This window comes from Maylandia zebra, linkage group LG11 (genome assembly GCF_041146795.1).
Source record: "Maylandia zebra isolate NMK-2024a linkage group LG11, Mzebra_GT3a, whole genome shotgun sequence".
Classification (NCBI taxonomy): Eukaryota; Metazoa; Chordata; class Actinopteri; order Cichliformes; family Cichlidae; genus Maylandia; species Maylandia zebra.
Genome location: NC_135177.1, coordinates 11846680 through 11868188, shown reverse-complemented (window position 1 = coordinate 11868188; position 21509 = coordinate 11846680). Strand labels below are relative to the sequence as shown.

Sequence of the window (21509 nt, the reverse complement as noted above, 5' to 3'; positions counted from 1 at the left end):
TCTTTTATGCCTGAATAGAATTGGTAAGTATGCTCATGCAAAAGATTAGTCAGGAATGACTGCATGTCCAAAAAGTTAAACCGCTGTAGTGGCATATTTAACATCAGGCATACTGCAGAACTGACAACACAATTAACTTTGTGATTAGTTCATTTGTGATTAGAATGATTAGTTCTCTGACCTTCTCAGCATCTTGCTCAAACAGCCGCAGTTGGAAACACTGATCCAGCTTCAGTTTCCTCATGTGCCACAACTGCTGCAGATTCTGCCGCATCCCGTGCAGCTTATCCAACACACCCGTCACTTTAGCCACCAGATTGTGCGCGTCCGCGTGCACGTGAAACCCGTGATGGTGGTCGTTAGAATCTCCGCTAGCTCCAACACTCCCAACCCCTGCAGTCTGTGACTGTAGCCTTTGGAGCAGCCTCCGTCCCTGTGCGTCGAGCTCCTCTACCGATGCTTTGGTGGCCCTTTTCTTCAGTGCAGCATGTTCTTCCATTAACCGCCGAGCCCCTTCCAGATCCCGTGGGAGATCACGCTGGGACAAGGTTTCCTGGAGTTCTTCAAGGCGTGATAAAGCCCGCGCTGCATCACTGGCAAACGTCTCATAAGAGAGCCGCACCTGAAAGGAAAGTTAAAAGTCAACTTTTTTTCCCCAATGAGGATACGGAATTGAATTTTTAAAAAGATCTGCAATAAGACTGGTCTTTGACTGATGTTTTCTTAAGTAAGCGCACAAAAGATTTAAATTAAAAACCATCTTATGAAGGAACAGATGTAAACAAAAGAAAAGAATCAAAACCTCAATCCATTCATCATGGTTGTATTCTAGGCTGCCCTCGAAGTCGGCTGTCAGCTGGGAAGGGTCCACAATCTTGGTTAAACCCTCTAAGGAGACCATCACCGTCTGGTGCGGGAAGGCAGATTTGGGACACACAAGAAAATAAAAAAGAATTACAAATAGATGAAAGGGCGAAAGAGGAAAAATAAGCACAGTTTACACTAATATAATCACCACCATATTCCAGACTAGTCAACTGTTAAGTTTCTAAAATATTTCTTACTGTAAAAACTTGACTCTAAAGATAATGTGCAATCAGTAAGCACTGTACACCCACTGTTAGAATGGGTGTGGTGAGGTGACAAGAAAGACTGAGTTATCTCTCATACGAATGCTTCTATCACTGTGATCTGCCTGATAAGTAAAACTCTACGGCACTTGATGTGCACCCAAAAATAGTACGTTTGACGTCATACACAAAAAGAAAAAAAACAACAAAAATACAACAAGTTGCTTGTCCAAAGCCAAATGCACTAAAGTTAGGAATAAACTCTTTGCCATGTCCTATATATCCTGTTTCCATAGTAACTGGGTCAGAACTAAATATACCACCTCAACATGCCCACACGGGACAGAATCGTGCCACTGACACAAAGCACAGTCCAATTAGAGCTGGTAAAAAAGGCCAGTGGGTATGCAAAACTAACTAACAGTTTACAACAATTTGCTCATCTGAGCATACGGTACACTGACATGACGAGACAACAAAACAAAATGCATTAATCATTATCGAAAAGAGAAGAAAATCAAACCAAAAACCAAAAATTACAAAAAAAACAAGCTGGAGGGGTTAAAATGATTACCTTTTTATGTTGAACTATTTAAAGCGCGTTCGAGCATCGCCTACCTCAAATTCAAACTTGGAGCTGCCAAAGTTGGTCCTCTGCTTCTGCCAGAAGTTGTCTGGCTTGATGATAAGAGCAACGTGAATACAAGAAGGGAACGATTCCTGAAGGATCTTTAGCAGAGGTTTGATGCTGTCCCACTTAGAACCACGCATGTCCACAATGACTGTGAAGCCATGTCTGGCCACCTCCTCACTGCAGAAAAAAAGGAAATAAATAAAAGAGGTCATATCCCAGGATAAAGGGCTAATTCACAAAGAAAAAGATGCAGTACGTTTAACATTTATAATGCTAACATAGAACCATTAAAGCCAGGTTAGAGAAAAAAAAACTTGCTGGCAACGAAAGGACAAAATTTGACGTCACTGCCTCGAGTCGTAACATAACATTACACAGCCCTTTTCTAAAGGAACTGCTGTAACTGAAGTATCCAATCTCCACAGCATCTGGAGAGGAAAGAAAACAGTTAAAACATTCAAGCGTTGAAGTTTCCACCGCCGCTTACCAGGAGTCCTGCTGCCGTACACTTCCATAAAAGGTTGTTTCTCAGTATTAAAGGCTTTAATCTGAATGTGTAGCTAGGACACAGAAATAGACGCAGGGCCTCCTGCTCTATCTCACTCTGACCACACTCTATGAAAACAGATCGGCAGCCAAATGGATAGAGAAAAAAAAAACAGAGCAGAGCCGATAGAGAGGAGAGCGAGTGAGAAAGAGAGATACTGAGACTGGAAGGAGGGTAAAGAAAAAAAAGGGGGTAAGGCAGCAGAAATATTTAGACAGGAGGAAGAGAAATTAAGCTGAGGAAAAGAAGCTGGCCTCCTCCTGACTTATGACACTCCTCGGCCTTCCGACTGGATGACTGGCCACCTCTGACTAATCTTTTATCCTCTCCAGTCTTACCTCTTTCTGAAGAGCTGAGCAGTTTGGAAGCCTGTAAGTCTTTGCACACCAGCTGTATCGGCTTCTACGGCTTTAGTTAGAGGTAGATACTTGTTTTTTTTACCTCTCAGCCCTAAAAAATACTTTAGAGAAAATTATTGCAACACTTTTAATAAAGAGATCAGATTGGCAAAATGATCTGCCTTCAGATAATGATTTTAACATAAACTTTTTATCCAACACAGACTGCTCTCCAAACTTAAAATAACAGGCACTTTGACATAAAACATAAACTCCTTGCGTGCGTAATTTAGACTTCATTCACCCTCTTTTTGGGTTTTAAGGCATTTGATCTGAGAATATATTCTGTGGGATGATAACTACGCACATAATCTATAGGGAGTAAACAAAGTAAAGCTGTGAACCCAACAGTTAAACTTGATTCTGCTGCTGCTACTGAAATTTATGCAGGAACTGAAAATGCCTCATTCAGCCTCTGACATCCCACAGATGAACTAAAAGATCAGTGAATCTGCACTCCATCTTTTTTTTCAGTAACTGATCTGGACCACTTCTTGCCTCAAGACAAATCTCCACACTCCACCGTGAAAAAGACTTTAAAGCAGTCAACCTGCAAAGCACTAGTAAGCATAGCACAGGGGAGATCAGACGCAGCAGAGAAGAAAAGTGCAAACTTCCCTCTAAGCTAATGACAACTGACTCCAAACAGGTAAACGCCCGGAGCTACGTATTAAAAGTGCTTCTAGATTTGAAGATCAGCCTGCACGCAACTACAGGGAGCAACTTTGGAAATGCTTCCTGTGGCAACACGTTTTGAGTGTGCAGCAGACTCTAGTCTAGCATGACAACACATCAAATGCAGGAATGAGAGGTGAGGTGGGGGGTCAACAATTGGCAATACACCCTTAGACACTTTACAGAGAATCCAAAATAAAAACAGCCCAGTTTTTTTTTTTTAAATTAAGAAAGGTGGGAAAGTCAAACACAAACCAAACAATGAGTATACTTTGTCTGTCTTCAGGCTTTGTGGATACATGACCGCTAACCATCTGATGTTAACTTGTTTGACATTTTGGATGTGGGACAATCATGGTGACAATGTAGGATCAAGTGAATAAGGTCCCAGTCATACAGGCCTAGAGCGCACAACCATCTGGCAATCAATGGTCATGAAGGAAAGATGAGTATTTCCTGAGCGAGTTGTAAGTGCAGGTTGATGGAAGTCGCTGAGAGCTTTACTTAAGCCAGTCAGCGACCCCCTGGCAGCTACCTTTTGGCTGGGAGAAAAGTGCATTCCCCCAAAATGTCCTTGTGACTACATTGGTTGTTAGCGTATTGCCATGGTGGTAGACTGAATGGAGCTGATGGACTTGTCTACAAAGATTGGCTGGCTACTCTCTAAGCTGTAGCAAAACTGTGAAAAGTACTACTGCTCACCTACAGGCAACTACAGGCAACCTGCTAAAAACCAAAGCAATCACCAAAAGGTTTCTGGAGCAGCATCTTCTTTAAAACTAATTTTACCCAGTAACAGCCTCCAGAAACCACTGCAAACCAGTTGGGGAACACACATTTTCATCTAGCAGTTGTCAGTTGTATCATGTCCAGTTATTGCAAACAACTCTCGATGTCACGTGGGAAACATCAATAGCAAGCTATAGCAGAGGTTATATTTGAGCGTCTACGCACGTCCATAGTTGGGTGTGTGTTCCACTATCCTTACCTTGGGATTGTGGCCAAGTATGCTATGAGCCTGCGCAGGTCTTCGGGTCGTATTCTGTCATGGTTGCTCCGTGCTGGAAAGGTGAGAATCGGACCTCCACGTCTGTCTCTGCCACCTTCGCATAGAAATACAATGACACAAAGAAAACCTATTTAAATTATGAAGATATTTTCTTTTTACAATTGTCAGAGATAACTAGTGAGTAGAGATAGCTGGTTCAGATAGAAAGACAGGTCAAATCACAGTTACAAGAGTGGTAATGGAGTTCCAGTCACAGAGCTATAACAAACCACACCAACTACTAATCTGACAGAAAAAAAACATCTTAAATTACTCACAACTATGCCAATACAGTTAACACAAATGATGTAAAAGTCAGATCAAAACCATGCTGTGTCAAATTCACAGTTCAGAGAAATAAGTGAATGCTAATAAATTAGCTACACATACCAAATGCAACAGGGGAGCCAACAACTATACCCAAGACCAGTCTCCATTTCCATGTGAAAATTTCACACTTGATGTCACTGACCTCTCACCTTTAAAGCCAAAAATGTGCCCATGTTATCAACCTATTAAGCTAGCAAATTGAACACCTGCCACAAAATTAGACAATTAGCCCCTAATGGTTTATAATACAGTCAAAAAGATAGAGACTCCTGCTGCAGATAAGCACACTACATAGTTGGCTTAAAGTACTACAGAAAATACTGCTCAAGTTTTGGTTCCTAGAGTTTCAGTTGTGCATGTTTCACTAAATAAATAGATTAGAAATGTGAATAGGGAAAGTGTCTAACCGAACTCATGACTAGCTAGTAGGCTAGCAACATAGGCAGCATCTGTATAGTTAGCTTAAGCCAAGTGAAAATGATGAGGCGTCAGTGATCATATGCAACATTTTTTGAAGCTTTCAAGATTGGTTAATCTAGATAAACTATGAGTTTGGTGTCATCACAGTAGCTATTTGGATAAGTGACCTAGCCTACACAAGCGAGAGAAGAAGCAGGTGACAAAAAATGAGACATCAAAAAGTATCCATGTGATTAGAAAAGTGTACTCCTATAAAACTCTGATGAGGAAATTATATTTAATATTGTGGATAATGGTTTATGTTAATTAATACAGATTAATGAGAAAGGTCAACCACAGAAATATAAATCAGAAAAATAACATGATTTGGAAGAAAATGAGAGATACCGAGGAAACAGATTAAGATATTAAACTAGACAATAAATGCGATAATTTAGGTCATCTGGCTGCAAGAATCGGCGAGATTCACTAAACAACGACCAATACTCAGGGGGAAGTATCAATTCTCGGTTGGGCAGAAAACTCACCATGGACTAAGCTCACTGGTCTTTAAGCCGGATGAGCAAAAAATGTTTGACAGGTTTCACAGAATACATTATTTGATAGAAACAAAGGGATTTTCTAAATGGCTGACAGTCTAAGAAAGTAGAATTAGAGCAAAGCATATTCTCAGGTTTGTCTAAATGCTAAAGTGGCTTTACTCCAGCCTGCCTTGCAAACACTAAAATACAGGGAATGACACCAAACATAGAGCACTGTAAGGACTCTACAGCAATATAGTGATACAATGGCTCCTTAAAATAAGAGCACAATTTTGCTGAATGTCAGAAGTAACTAGACTGACTTCTTCACTGAAAAAGGATGGATGGAAGTTTCAGTGAGCTTAAAGTTGAAACAGATATTTACAATTACAGCACATAAAAATGACACTGACCTGAGAGAAAGGCAACCTTCTCCTTGAGGATTGGAAGCACATCAATGGCCTTCATATCCTCATTACGATGAAACCCTGAAACACAGAAAAAATAAGCAGAATAGAATATTTAAAATCAAAATATTTAACGCAGAGACAGCAATTAGACCAAGTTCATTCAACCTTTACACCCACGTAGAGAATACATGACCCTGCAGCACACCAAAAAAGACGAAACACTTAAATAAGGTAACCCACTTTATAGCACAGCGCGCAAAAAACAACATAAATGTACATTATAATGCTTTTTGTAACTTTGTTCATATCAATGACCACAGACACAGCAGAAGTGGCTCTATGGAACTGGTTAGAGTTAAGGTTGATGTTGTTACTAGTAGCAATTCTGAGGAAGTTAAGACTGGCTGCAGATCTAACTAGTTGCCAAGAAAATCTCTGTTTTAACTATCTGCTTCTTGTATCTTGCAAGCTATTACATTTGCATTATTTTTGAAATAGTCCATTGCTTTAGCACTGAATGTTCAGCCTACTTAGGTTTACTCAGGAATTCCCACAATAGTCAGTGTGTTACACTATGTTGCTGAAATGTCATCCCCTTTGCCTCGCCTCCTCAACAGATGGCACATGGTTAATACCAGGAAGATGGAGCATTTATGTACACACACACACACACACACACACACACACCCTCAGTCTCTCTTTCTCCTTCACATGAAAACAGCACGTTTACTGAAGGCAGTATTTTGGTATTTGGTGATAACTGATAAGCATATTTATTCTTCAGGAAATTTCATTATGAGGACTGAAAAGGGCAATAATGCATAGCTGAACGCAATCATGCCATAGTTAGTAAAAGAAAATATACATCAGCCATGATGATATTGACATTTCAGGCTGGTGAATATATGAGTAAGGAGCTGGCGGGTAGGGAGGGGGCTCTGCCTGCACTTTCAGTTTGCTAGTGACGTCATCAGATATTCCTCACGTAGCTCTTAGTCATCTCTCTCACACAAACACATAAGAAATGTAACCGATGCAGTTCATTATCTTAAGTCCCGCCACCACATAAATCACCGCTATCACCTGAACTACAACTGACTCAAGGCGTGATAATGCTATTAGAACTGAGGGCACAGACTATCACATCCAGGATGGCGCTGAAAAATAACAGTCCTGCTTTGCATAAAACGCTTCAATAAGACGCCGTTTGGGGGGCTAAGTTCTGATAAACAGAGCCTAGGGGGTCAAAAAAAGAAATATATAGTAACAACTTTGCACAAACACGGTGCTGCTTTGGCATTTCTAATATAAGCACTTTATCATACTGACTACCAACAGAAACCAACTAATCAGAGAGGCCAGTCTACTGAGTGCTGAATCATGCCAAATTCCCTTCAATAAAAGTCAGTCGTGACAAGTACAAGCCAATATCTCCAGCAGGAGGTAGTGACTTAATATTACTCTAAAAAAAGTGATGGCTTGATGGCACAATTCAGACACTGAGTGACATGCTGTAATGTAGATATATTTCAACACGAGTGCCATTAAACCTGTGATTGCGTCTCCTAAGTTGTTAGTGAGTTATAAGCTGAAGATATGAAGAAACAAGAAACAGGCTATCTTTTAAATGTGCAGTATGACATCACAGGAATAGAGAAGCCAAGTCGGATTTGTGAAAGCATAGAGAAGAATATGAGGACAGAACGACCAGCTGTGACAGCACACACACAGGACTGCAGAAAAGCAAAGAGAAAACAACTAAATAGCTCCTGCAGGTTTAAACAGCTCCTGTAATATTGATTTCAGCCACGGTTTGAAGTCAGGCCTGAGCGGTATCACGTCACCTCTCTGTAGGAAGCGACTGGACTGATTCAAGGATAATGTCACAACCAGCTGACAGAAAATGGGACTGACGTAGCATCAATGGCTTTTTATTGTCTTTCCATTGGTAAGAGGATAGGGAAACCCACATATTTTAAGCCTCCATGCTTCATGTCCTCCTACACCTGTGTGTCTTCTCTTGACTTGCAGATTTAAAAAAAAAACCCATAGTAATAATCATGGAAAGAGTTAACAGAGAGACTTCATTGTGTGTCTTTAGAATAGTGCTTTGTTGCTGGGACTGCATTCACTGAAAATCAGCACTATACAGAGCAAAGGCAAAAAGAAACAATACACCTCTAGCAGGTTTTTGTGTTAGCACATGTGTGCCTTTCCTGTGAAGTGTGCCCCAGACACATTCCTCTCAGTGGTAGTTTATGTAAGATACTGACTCTGGCACGCAGCCAGCACTGACCTCTGTTACACTCCTGCTTTCCCCGCTAAAACTCAAGCTACGCACCTTTCTCAAACACCACAGATCAGACCAGGTCAGCAGAAAGCTGGGCATATATGCACTTAAGCTTTATGTTGAGGACTGTGCTAAGCTAAACAGATCTGCAGTTGTATATTTTAATGCCTAAATACTGATTTTTCAAAATTCGGTGGTGAATTTAACATAAATGCTGCATTGCTTAAAAAAAAAAATCGAGAGCAGCTGGCAGTAAAGAGAAAGTTTCACAGTATGATGGCCTATTACTTATGACATCAGAGCCTCTCCTAATTTTAGTAAACAGTAAGTACTACCCTACACACTGTGATTCATGACATCCCATCACCGCCTCTTGCCACACACACACTGTTGTGTAGTTCTTCAGGCTTTCTAGGGGTGTTTCAAGTTTTTCTTTGGACATTTTCACTCATTTTCAATCCAGTCCTTATACCTGACCAAACCACTTAACACTGAACTGTGAATCATTCAAGCATAAAAAAGGTAACTAAATCAAGGAATTAACCAGTGTTGTGTCTACACATAACAGAAAACTTAGGAAAGAAACTGTTTTAAATTGTATTGCAAAAACACATCATTTGTTTCCATTTCTTCAAAAGAATCTATGAAAAATGTCAAAGACAACACAGTCCAAGCATTTTTTTCAACCAACAAGTTGAGTCTTAAACCGCTGTTAGCCAAAACTTATATCTCAGCATGTGTGCAGTATGACTTTAAAAAAATCTTAGGAAACTGGACAAGTGTTGGACAAAAGGTGTGCCAGGCCTAAGAAAAAACATTTCAGCAAATGAACAGCATCTGTAAGTCACGTCCTTATGAAACAGGAATAAATCCTTGACCTGACACACGAACTGAAAAAAGCAGCTGGCCCATCAGTTGATCTTTCTACTGTTGACCGAAGTTCATCATTGGAAGGGAGGCTGTCAAATTACATTTGACTGAAAATCAGTGACAGTAATGAATCCAAGATAAATTTTTTGGTTCAAATGGTCATTGGTATGTGCACAGGAGATCAGCAGTGAGGTACAACAGTGAATGTCTACATCATCATGTCATGGTGGAATTGATGGAATGGAATTATGAACTCAGAAAAGTACCATCAAACTTCGATCCACCATGCAATACTATGAGGAAAAAATCTCATTGGTGAAATGACTTCATTTTGTAACACAACAATTGCTAAAATATTAAAAGGCATATGTTGTTGGTCAAAAACACAACATAGCCTCCCAAGAGCCCAACGTGGGCTCATCTTTGAATGGAAACCAAGAAGCCTGGAGAACTATTCCTGAAGACTAATGAAGAAAGAAATTACTTAAAGCTGTGTTGAAGAATAAAGGTGGTCACACCAAATATTGACTTTCAAGCTTGTTACAATTGTGCAAATGCCGTTTTTCCCTTAAGTACTGTATTTCAAGTTATGTTTACACATTTTTCAATAACTTCCTGCACCCATTTGTACACATTTCCAATTTTCCTAGCGAAATATAAAGAAATGGGGGGTGGCTCGAGGCTTTTGCATAGCACTGTATTAAAACAAAAGAAGCACACACACAACAACCTCCTCCTTTCACTACATGCGACCCTTCATTTACAAGTCTACTGAGCATGAAATAAAGCTTTTCAATCAAAGATTCTTTGTTCATAGCGGTCTCATAATGAGTACAATCCATTTTACTGGTGGCGTACATTCAGCACCCTGTAATATGAATAATGCTTGTCCACAAAATATGCCCTTTATAGTAAGCTTTTTATTATTATAACATATTACAACAATTTAAACAGGAAATAAAGACAAAGGGCCTTAGCAACATATCTCTCCTCAAATCTAGAAAGTATCAGGATATGCCAGGTGATGAATGCGAAACAGAGGATGACAGACATGACAGATCATCTAGACATATGCAATGCATAACAGTTTCTCATTCATTACAGGCAGAAATGTGGGCAGCGACATATGCACTTAAACACTCTCTGTCTCTTTGCGCGTTTGTTTATGGAGACATTGTGCAGACATCCATCAAAGGTGCAAATAACACATAATGTGTGAAATAAGACAATTCTCTGGGTTGCGAGGCGTGCTCTTTGTAGCAATTTGCATTTCCACTACATATTTAGGTCGTGCACTATACTCTGATATTGTTTTACTTTATTTAATTTTTTTAATTTAATGGATATTCAGTGTGGTTCAAAACCATGTAATATTCACGATCCCAACAAGTCATCGCAAATGGCTATCCTGCCCTGAGCCTGGTTCTGCTGGAGGTTTCTTCCTTTCCACTTTCGCCAAGTGCTTACTGATTGGCTGTTCTCTGATTGTTGGGGTTTCCCTGTAATATTGGAGGGTCTTTACCTTACAATGCTTTTGCGCTATATAATTGGAGATTATGTATCGGAATTTCAGAAGCGGGACCACGCCTCCTTCTCCTTCATCTATATAGGTTCCCCCCAGTTCTGCAAACTGTTCATTCTTGTTTACGTGCCCCACCCTCCCTCCCTCCTTGTTCTCAATTCTTTAACTTCTTCACTCCTATTTAGTACATGGGGATCTGTCAGGCCCAGGAGCTGTCGCCAGTCCCCTTCGAGGCCTTCCCCAAACCGCAGCTCAATTCATGTCCAAGCATTCACCTTTACCTACTAAAACGCTGTCAAACCTACAATGAGGACGTGGGCCCAGCTAGTGGAATAAAAGTAAAAATAATTGAATTGAATAGAAGAAAAGGTCAGAGGTGAATGATTTTTCTCTCTTTCTTGCAATCAATAACAAGCAAAAAGCAAAGATGATCTCGTACAGTTTGCTCATTTGTATAATAATGCAAACTGCTGTATGTTTAGTAGTGGCAGCAACTTGGCAAAACTTGTGTTTTCATGTTGCCCGAGGGTCAGTCAACCCTTACAGTTTAGTTGAGCTTAAGACAGAAAATTGCAGCTTGCATTTAACTTCATGTGAGATCTTAACTGAGCCTGTACGTGGGAGTAAAGAGCTTCATGCATGGTTTCGAAACTGTAATGTTTCTGTGATTCCAAAATTCCACAAAGAACATTGCGTTTTCAATCTGTTACTGTTGCTCTGCATGAATTTAGAAAGCAGAGTCGGAGCAAGAGGTGATGACACAGATTCACTCTGTTCAGCCCTTTTTTTTGTCTTTCTAACTCCAAAAGGATTCTGTCCTAAATCCATCAATTCGCGTAGTCATGTAGCAGAAGCATGCCAATCCTTTTCCCTTTGCCCTCCTAACTCCGGGCTGGAAAGACTCACATACTAATCTGAATACACTACTGGAGAACAGATTGTCTTCAGTGTTGTACTAATTCTTCACAGCACAGACTGAGAACATCCTACATCGTTTCCAATCTGGGTTACAGGCTAGTTTTTAGAAGGCTTTATTGAGATGTAATGGGGGAATGAATGCAGTAAGTTTAGATAGTAATGTAGAAATTCTACGAATCCCCAACCAAAATTGCAACACATGCAGAGATAATTGCAAGCAATTGCTTCACCTACAAGCGCTGTAACAACATCTCATAATCCAAAATGAGCATATGTGCGTCGTCTTTCCACAGAAAGTTGGAAATCACAGCCTCGATGCACAGGGCCAATCCCTTTGATTCCAATCCGTCAGACCACAGGCTAGACTGAACACGGTGCATCTGTGCAGCCTGCCATGCCACATGATGCCAATCCTCTGGCTCATAACCTCGTAACCTCAAACTCAGACCAATTACAAGCCAGGCTAAATGTAGTGCAGTGGAACAGATCAGGCATGCAGCATAATGCTGCAGAAATGCTACAGTACAATTCCACTGGCTGATATCGTGACCATCCCAGCAAAAATTTGATAACGTGCATTCCAGCTGCCAGCGAGGATAACTGTGGTGAGATTCAGAGATTTAGAGCAGCACTTGCTATGAAATGAATTTCATACTAAAAATGTGCACCCAGCATTTTTTCATACAACAATATTTTACCGGACAAATCTAACAAATTACAGCTGTAAGAATGAAAGACTCTTTAAAATTAAGTGGTGACTACGTATGAAGATTTATAATGCAAGAGCAACATGAACTGCAGTGCAGTTCATATGCTTCTTCCATACTTCAGTTCTGGGTCAGAGCCCAGTATGTGACCCTCACTATGTGTTAGTGCTAAAAGAGAGAACTGGGAGTCATTTGTTGCACTGCTCAGCATGGTTTGGCTCAGTATATATGCAGCTTTTAGGGAACAGCGCAGACACTGAGGAAGTGTGGGAGCGGATTCATTTATGGGGCCAATATATCCTGTCAGAACAGCTTGTTGGACAGTCCAGAAGCTTTGGAAACTGCCTGACATATATCTAACCCTGTCATTGTTACATATACAGAAAGGCACACTTGTAGCTTTAAAGGTTCTGTATGTGTACGGATGTGTGCTGGTGCTGTTCTGGCTGGTGCTTCACGGTGCAGCAGTGTGACTGACATCCTTTGTGAGCCTCTCAGAATAGTGCTCCCTCAGAGGGACGGATGTGCCAATTTATAAGCTTTTTGGAGAAAAGTAAAGAGAACTTTGGCAAAAAGCAGGGCACAGGCCACAGACACTCCATAAACTGTACATAAAGGATGGAAATAGTCACTGTGATGCCACCCACTAGTCTTGGAAACCTTAACCTTAGGATTTTGTATGCCATTATATTAGCTCTTTAAGAAAGTTTGGGAGAGAGGGCGAGCTGTTACACTATTAGTTAACACTAGCATCCCTGGTTAGCAAGCTGTATCCATAAATGTTGCACAAACACGTATTTGCTAGTCAGTGGAGATTAATATCAATACAACACTAGCAAACTTCAACAGACCATTGGTCACCAATACCGAAACACATTCATCTTGGAAGGGATGTACCACACAGCAAGCCATAGTATTTGTTAGATAATGTCATTAAAAATGTTGTAACATGCACTGACAGCATAAACATGTCCAAGAGGTCCAGCACAGTGAAACAGTGTAAGTGAGACCTGGCAGACAAGCTATACATCAGCATCCTTCTGGAACCTTCTCTCTCTGAATGCATACAATCAAGTTTTGGAGGTTTTTGCAGTATTTTTGATGTATTTAGCCAAAACTGTTCCAGCCAGTATTCTGGCTTACTTTGAGCTAATTGTGTAATTGTGACACTAGGTATGCCATTTGTTTTAAGCTCAATAAGCTCCAAATTTTTATTTTTGAATCAGAGTTGCTTTGCATGATTCACGGTTCAAAATAGCTCTTGCTTAGCCTATACTGGACGCTAGCACAAACCATCAGTTCATCCGCTGTCTGACAAACGCTGCTCCAGGTCCTGTCACTTTAAACAAGCTTTCTTCTAACTGGCTGCCTCTCAGTCTGAAATGCCAGTGAGTGGTTCTGCTGGGCTTACAGACAGAGCTGTAAGTTGGAAATAAAGATATATCTATGACATCATACAGATCTAAGAGTAGAGATAATGTATAGTGTTTAACATGAGCATCCACCATTGCACCACTAGCACAAAAGTAAGGCAGAAAATTAAAAAAGCACAATAACTCCACAATAACAACAACAACAAAATCTTCAACACGCAGCTTATACAATTCAATACTGAACTATTGCAGGTATTTTTGCAATCTTTTACAACAGGCTTAGAAAAGCATCTTTAAGCTCAGTTAGCACATCCATTCACACATCACCTAGATTTGTCATGTGTCTGCCATATGAAGTTGTCGTGTCGCGCTCTATTTCTGCTCATCCCCCTAGTGTGTAGTGGAGATCAAGCTACCTTTCCCTTCATGTATGAATGTTTGGCCTGGTCTCTATGACAAGCAGGGCAGTCATCATGTCCCTGGTGTGACAACCAGGACTAGGAAGTGAGTGTTGCTCCGTGCAACAGGGTGACAAGATAAAAAACAGCAAACTCTCTCATCGCGCTCTCTCTTGTTCTGCTCCTCTCCCTCTGATTCTCTTTCTAGGCTCTTCAGCTGTAAATCACCTGCATTTATTTATTTTTGCCGCTTTCATTCACACGTCTTCCTCACATACAAAGCCACTTCTAGCAGCCCCTGCCCCACTCCACTCTAATTCTGCGACCTTCATCGGGAGCTGGCAGGGGGCCTGGGGACTGTGGCGAGCTCAACTTTCATCGGGTTTCTCATATTGTTGTTACAGTGTGGCTTACAGCAAAAATAACACTTTGCTCCAACCGCAACCCCTCGACCGGGATATAACCCCTAAACCCAACAGAAAGAGGCCATGAATAAATCATAACAAACTGGAAAGGTAGAATACAAAAAACTAATACCACGCTGTGGCTCTCACACTGTGCTTAAATCTCAAATCTGCAATGTCGCTCCTTCAGATAAAACACTGCTATCATGGATTCTTCTTTTTTTTTCTCATAAATTTTTTAAATGCTGCTCGGCACATTACTACAAACAGCACAATGTTTAAAACAAGCTGAATGAAAACTTAAATGCAACCTTTCAACACAATGTCACTTGCGTAAATAAGTTATTATGGGGATTATCACAGGAAAACCTAAGAGATGACAGACTGAAACTAAATATATGTTAAAGATTAAAAAGTCCCGCTGAATGAACGAGTCATCGTCCAGAACAAACCGCGGGACTAACAGCTCTGTAAAAGCATGTCCAAGTCAAACAATACAACAAATACAACTCGACCCCTAATTATAACTCTTATTTAGCAGAGTGTGTGAGCAGTTGAGGGGCAGTGCAAAGATAAACAATGGTCAGCAGTCTTATGCAAGCCAGTGATTGTGCATGTGAAGGCTGTTTCACTGAGCTGTTTGTGAGGGAGGCCGACGAAGGGTACAATCAAAGTTTCAATGCTGGATAATGAACTACTGTGGTCACATCTGTGCCCTCATAATAGTGCATCGCTACGCAAAACACTTGCATGCACACTCCTGGAATTATCTTGCAAGTGTAGCACTTTGCAGCGATATATATACGAGGTCTGCAGAACTTGGGAGTGAGCCTGCGGTCATGAGACAACGTGCGCGGCTGTCTGTTTGTATGTGCAGCTGTTTCATTCGCGATCCGGTTAGAATACACCTTGAGAGATTATAAGTCCTTTATGTGTTCTTATTAAGATGCTACAGCTGTTTCTCTGTTCTGTTCACAGCTCACTGAGTCTGAATAACAACCACAGTGTTTATGTCTCCTCCTTGCTTTGTTCTTTGCACTTTTCATCTCTTGTGTGACGTCCTTTCACTCTGCCTGTCTCCATTCTCACCTCCCTCTGCAGTTTGACTGTATTTGCTTCTGACATACTTGGCATTCCCCTCTGCCTCACTACTAGTAACCCACTGTTTCTGTTTGTTTCTGTTTGGCATTACTTAGTTTAGTCTTAAATCTTGGGGTGTGGGCAAAGTTGCTGCTGAAATAAATGATGCAGGACGACAGCATCAGGTTTTTGATCCAGGCGATGTCAGCAACAGAGGACGGCCTTTCGATTGGAAGCGCTCAGCATTTTGCATCTATCCAGCTTTTATAGGGCAGGAGAGCCATAGCAGAATATATAAATGAGACATCTAAAGTGCTGCAGCATTTAATTTCCCTCAATAACATTCATCAGAACATCACAGTGCACACATACTCATGCTTTTACAGTACTGTTGATCATCGGGCCAAAAGACTAGGTCAGTGCGCTTTACCATACAAAACAAAAGCTCACTCAGTCTCAGGTGCAAAGATTGATCCGAGCGTTGCCTTAGTGTATGTATTTTAAATTAAACTATGCCAGCGGCTTCATATATCCTCCCTCAGCTGGCTCTGTTTGGATCTCACTCTGCTGTGTACCCATCGTGACAAATCGCACCACTTCTCCTAATCGCCTCAGAAGTCATCTACTCAGACACCTGCATTCATTACCCCTACAGGTACTCAGTCTTGTGATTAAACTAGTATGGAGGAAGAAAAAAAAAGATGGTTTTTACTACAAAAAGATGGGTAGCTGTCATTTCTTCTAGTGGCATTAGAGGAATATATTAAGGAACTAAAACCATCCCAAAGCTATGCACAATATGTGAATCTTTCCATCAAGACCAGCTGTACTGGTCAATCTGTTTCAACACATGGCACTGACCCACTGTGGCTGTGCAGACTGACTATTTAGGTATGGTCTTGATTTTCATAATGCACCCTTAACACCCAATAAACAAATATAAGATAGTATTTTCATTTTCTTCCTATTTATATGGTAATATAACTTACAGTTCTTAGTCTCAATCACTCTTGCTACCTACTTAACAGGAAAATGATAACCTTTTCAAGCATCCGACAATGTACACATAGACTCTCTTGTCCCTCCGACTGCCATAAACATCAAAACACAAACCCCTACATCTTGGCCCCTGCGACCTAAAGAGCAACACAGCTCAATAAAACCACAGGCTTAAAAACATAACCTCAGTTAAAAAAAAGTTTAAAAAAAAAATCTAAATTAAAATCTTCACAATAGTATCATTTAGTGTGCATTTTTTGAACTGGTTTGCTATGCATTCCTATTATTTATTTCTCTTGGGATAAGCTTTGATACAGCTGTATTGCATTAAAGCCATTCTGCACTAATCATGGGACACAAACATCACAACTGACAAAGCATTGTGAGGCCTAATGAGGCTCCTGATCACGAACATTAAATAAGGAGGGAAAATAAATACATCTCTAGAGATCGGAATGAATTTTGGTAAATATCTCTTCGTGGACATTATTATTTTTTAACCACACACCCTGTCTCATCACAGGATTTTGGATAAGCATAACAAAATACATTTATAATAAACAATACTCTACCTGATAGCCTGATCAGGGTTTTTCCAGCCTGGGCGTACTGCCAGCTGTGGTTATCCAGCACTGCCATGGGTAAACTAAATCCAGCAGCAAACCATTCCAATCTATATAGTCCTACACAACATCCTATCAAAATTTACAGTGGCTATCGCCCCTACCCATTCTAGCTTTCTGATTATACCACTGTGGCATGGTGAGGAGGCAACTAAACAGCCGTGCCATATATTGGTCAACGCCCCGCCACCCACTGAGCTGCAGAAAGCCAAAGACACTGCCAGCTCCTTTTTGCCTTCACCAACTGGCTTTTCTTCACTATGTCTCCCCACATGTCACTAACCCCTCCCCAAAACAAGATTTAGTAACAAGTGCTGCTTTGCATTTAATAGTTTCTCCCCACCCTGTGTGCCTGGCTAGGGTTAAGCCAGCCAAACAGTTGTAGCTGGTGGATTTGTGAGTGAAATAGGCTTTAATAATGATTGGTTGTAATCTGCTCTCTGACTAATACTCAGAATCTGTTGCTATGAGCTTTAGCAGTGGCCACCTCAGGGCCCTTAATGTAAATAATGTCCTTCTTGTCATCTCTTCAAGTGTATTTACATACAGTGTGTCTGCTGGGACTTGGATCTTCTTCACCTGATGCAGTTAGTCTTTAAAATTGATTGATGAAGCATGCACACACACTAATAATCAGTTTGTTCATTTGTGTGAAAAGCTTTTATATTTTAGCCCTTGCGTCATGTTAATAAACCTCAAAATAACTGAAGCAACATTGATGCATAAAGTAATTAGCTTGCTGTTTTCCTATTCTATCGGGATGAATTGTATTGATATCCATCCAAACTGTTGCATTTTCTATTTTTTTTTTACAAATTATAAAGAAAGTTTAGATAAGACTGAAAAATAAGAGGCTCAAAAACACATGAACCAGCAACCAAAAGTGTGTTTAGCGTGCATCAGCATTCAAGCCGCAGCAAAGACTTTATCTAGACATAAAGCATGACACTGAAATTTAGCATGTGCAGACATTTTTGACACAAAAGCCATAAAAAAGACAAGAAATGTGAATACTAACATTCACATCTTTAGTATTCTTTCAGCAGCACTTTCTGGGTGCACCTACCGACTCTGTTAGCTGCCTGATGCGGTTCCGCTGTCAGCCGACCTTTCCTGTCCCTGAGAAAGCCCATGTAGTGCAACCGGAATAACACGATCAGACTAGCCATATCCAGAGTCACAGATAACAACCCGGGGTCTCATAGGAGCTTCGAAAGGCAGCGATCCTTTCGGTTTCCTCTAACTTGTGGGGAATTTATACCCTCTGAGGTGCTGAATGTGTTCTCTGAGGTTTTGAATTAAATAGTTATCTAAGCGCACAGAACCTGAGGGTTAACTGTGCTTTGTTTTGGTTTAGATCTTCAAGTATTATCTTAGAGCGTGAAAGCTCACAGCGTCTTGTCTCTATGAGCTGAAAGAGAGGTCTGTCCCTGCTGCATGTGAAAGCAAGAAGGCCAGGTCACATATATGTGACTGATCCTGTTGGAATAAATAACTGAGAGGGATTGTCACCTCTCGGTGAGGGAGTCAGTGACATGCTGACAGATGAGTGTGTGTAATAGGTCAGGCTTTTCAAGCTGTAGATATACAACAACCTAACAGCCAATAACATTACCTTCTAGACATGGACTGCGTCGTCTTTCTATAAGTATGCTAATTACAATGAAATGTGTATATGTCAGTATATTAGGTCAATATTAATTGTGTTGTTACACTTTAACAGATAACTGAATACAAAAAGTAAATTATTTGAAGACGGTTATTAGATAAGGTCTCTCATTCAGATTGTTTCCAACTGCAGTTTTTGTATTTCTTATGGATCACATTTCATGCGTTTCAAGCAGAGGGAATACAGAAAAGCAGCAGTTATGAATTTAATTGCTGCACACGCATTTTGTGTCTGTATTAACATTTTGAATGTAATTTTTTCACTGTATCACTTTAGTTAATTAGCTCTCTTTGCCCTTTTGTTTTTATCCTGTCAGTTTCCTTTTCTTCACAACTTGGTTCATTCTTCTTCCCTCACTCGTTTGATAAGCAACGACTGTGACAAGCAGTGTGTCAAACAGGGAGGTAAATCCGTCCAGAACTCCTTTGTGCTTTAATCAAACTATCCTTATTTGGTCCTACTGGAATAATTAATGGTTGTTAAGAGGAAGTGATATATATTTGTATCTTTTATTTCATCTATTTATTCTATAGTTGTATTAACTTTAATGCAGCTTTCATATTTGAAATTTCATTCCTAGTCCTGTGTGCACCCTATTCTGTGTTTGGACTACATATTGTGTGTATTCTTGGCCCACGTGGATCACTACAATGGGAAAGCACTTTGGGTCAGCTTTGGTTATGTTTAAAAATAATAAATAATTAAAAAATAATAATTAAAAGCGACTCAAGCCCAACCAATATATCAACCAGTATTAGTTATTTCCCAATTTATCAGTATTGACATTTATAATCTCAGATAAATGACAATGTAAAAGGTAAAGAAGAGACGGGAGAAACATCCTTCAACCATCCTTCAAGGGCGTTCTGCTACGTCTTTGTTGGCAACACATCTCAAAAAGAGACCACGAACACCGCAAGCAGATGATAAATGAGAAATCCGTGAATTGTTGTGATATTAAAACAAGAATATTTTTAAACTGTCTTAATCTTAAAAAGGGCTCATAAATACGTACACTTTACAAACGTTAGGAAATACATGTGTTTGAAAGACAAAAAAAAATATCAGCGGATGTTTATCTGTCGGGCTGTAAAAGATGCATACTTGATATATCAGTCATATCTGCCATATTAGGATACTATACCAAGACTAGCCATCCAAAGCTAATTGTGATCTATGTTAATAAGTTGTCACTTAGAGTAGAATTTCATTCATAGAAATGTGTTCACCAAAAGAACTATTCGTGGTAGCTTCCTGTAGCCTTTAAACTGCGTCTCTGTGACCTCCAAACAGACTCCATGTTACATGCTACACAGCTACTGTAGCAGAGAGAGGGAGAGGGAGGGCAAAGGAGAACAGAAAGACCACAAGAGAAGCAGTCACTGGGAGAGGGACTATAAAGAAGATTGAATGTCCTTTTCAGTGCTGAGCGCCCATGTGCATCTGTCTGCTTGCAAACCCACAACAGTACACAGTACGAACTCACTGGGCAGCCAGCTGAGCCGCATCAACACATCAATGAAGCGGGGAGGAGGACGCTTTGTACAGCTCTGGATGCGCCATTCATCAGTTTCCTCTAACCAAACCACCCGATTGTCCCGCTGCACAACAAAAAACAGGCCAATAAAACACAGCAGACCAAATAACACTCGACAAGCAGGGCGCAGGAGGGAGAGAGCGAGAGGGACGAGTGGAGAGAGCTAGTGCCGCTGTGGTCTGATGTGTCACTAACTGCCTCAGAAGAAAGGGGGGCAGAAAAGAGAAAGAGGAGGAGAAAGAGAAAGATAGAAAGAAAGTGCTCGAGACAACACTGTGTCAGCTGTCCCTCATTCATCAAGACAGTTGTGGCCTGAAGCAGATGGGACTTGAAACGATGATGTCAGACGGTGGGAGAGAGAGGTGAGGAGCGGAAGAGAGAGAGAGAGAAAGAGAGAGATGGGGAAGGCACTTGTTTTTCTAAGCTCTTCCAAATCTGATGCTTGAAAATACTTTAATAGTGCAAGTGTACAAATGTGGGTTGCTAAAGTGTAGGAGAGCAAGAGTGGGCCGTCACATGATCGCCACCTACATATTTATCTGATAAAACCATGTGATCCATGCAGATCCATGTTGGTATTTGATTGATACTAGCATGATGGGATCAGTACTTTGTCCTCTAATGTCAGTATGTAGCCAACTGAATTGTATTCAATTATTTTCATTTGAAAATGTAAAAAAATCGATTTCAAACACGAACTATGAAAAATCTTTTTTGTGCTGACTGTCACATCTATTTTATTTACATCCAATATCACATTTCAACAACAGACACTTACCCTTGATTTAAAGAGACAGGTGTGTTTACATCCCAGGTTTTTAAAAACACGCTGAAAAGTTGGGGGGGGGGGGTTGTGGAAAGTAAAAGTGTGTTCATTAAAATGTGCTCAGAATTTGTAAACTGATGATGATTTATCTCAATACAAAATACTGGACACGCGTAATGCACACACACAGTAGGCAATAAGTGCATTCTTGTATGGAACGGCACAGAAAGAAGAACTATCAGATCAGCCGACTCACGACCTGGGCTGACAGCAGCACTAACAGAGCGACAGCTGAGCTCT

General features: G+C 40.5%; 1 protein-coding gene across 10 annotated transcripts in view; it reads right to left on the bottom strand.

Moving 5' to 3' along the window:
- triob (trio Rho guanine nucleotide exchange factor b) overlaps positions 1-21509 on the bottom strand; it is a 112211-nt gene that overhangs the window by 63831 nt on the left and 26871 nt on the right. For 7 of the 10 annotated variants that reach the window (XM_076889787.1, XM_012923792.5, XM_012923791.5 and 4 more), the window contains 5 exons: positions 6057-6131; positions 4313-4427; positions 1689-1881; positions 803-907; positions 182-622 (listed from right to left, as the gene is read on the bottom strand). In XM_076889787.1, the coding sequence (XP_076745902.1) occupies positions 182-622; positions 803-907; positions 1689-1881; positions 4313-4427; positions 6057-6131 (929 nt within the window). The other 3 variants (XM_023155666.3, XM_076889786.1, XM_023155669.3) reach the window with 3 other exon arrangements.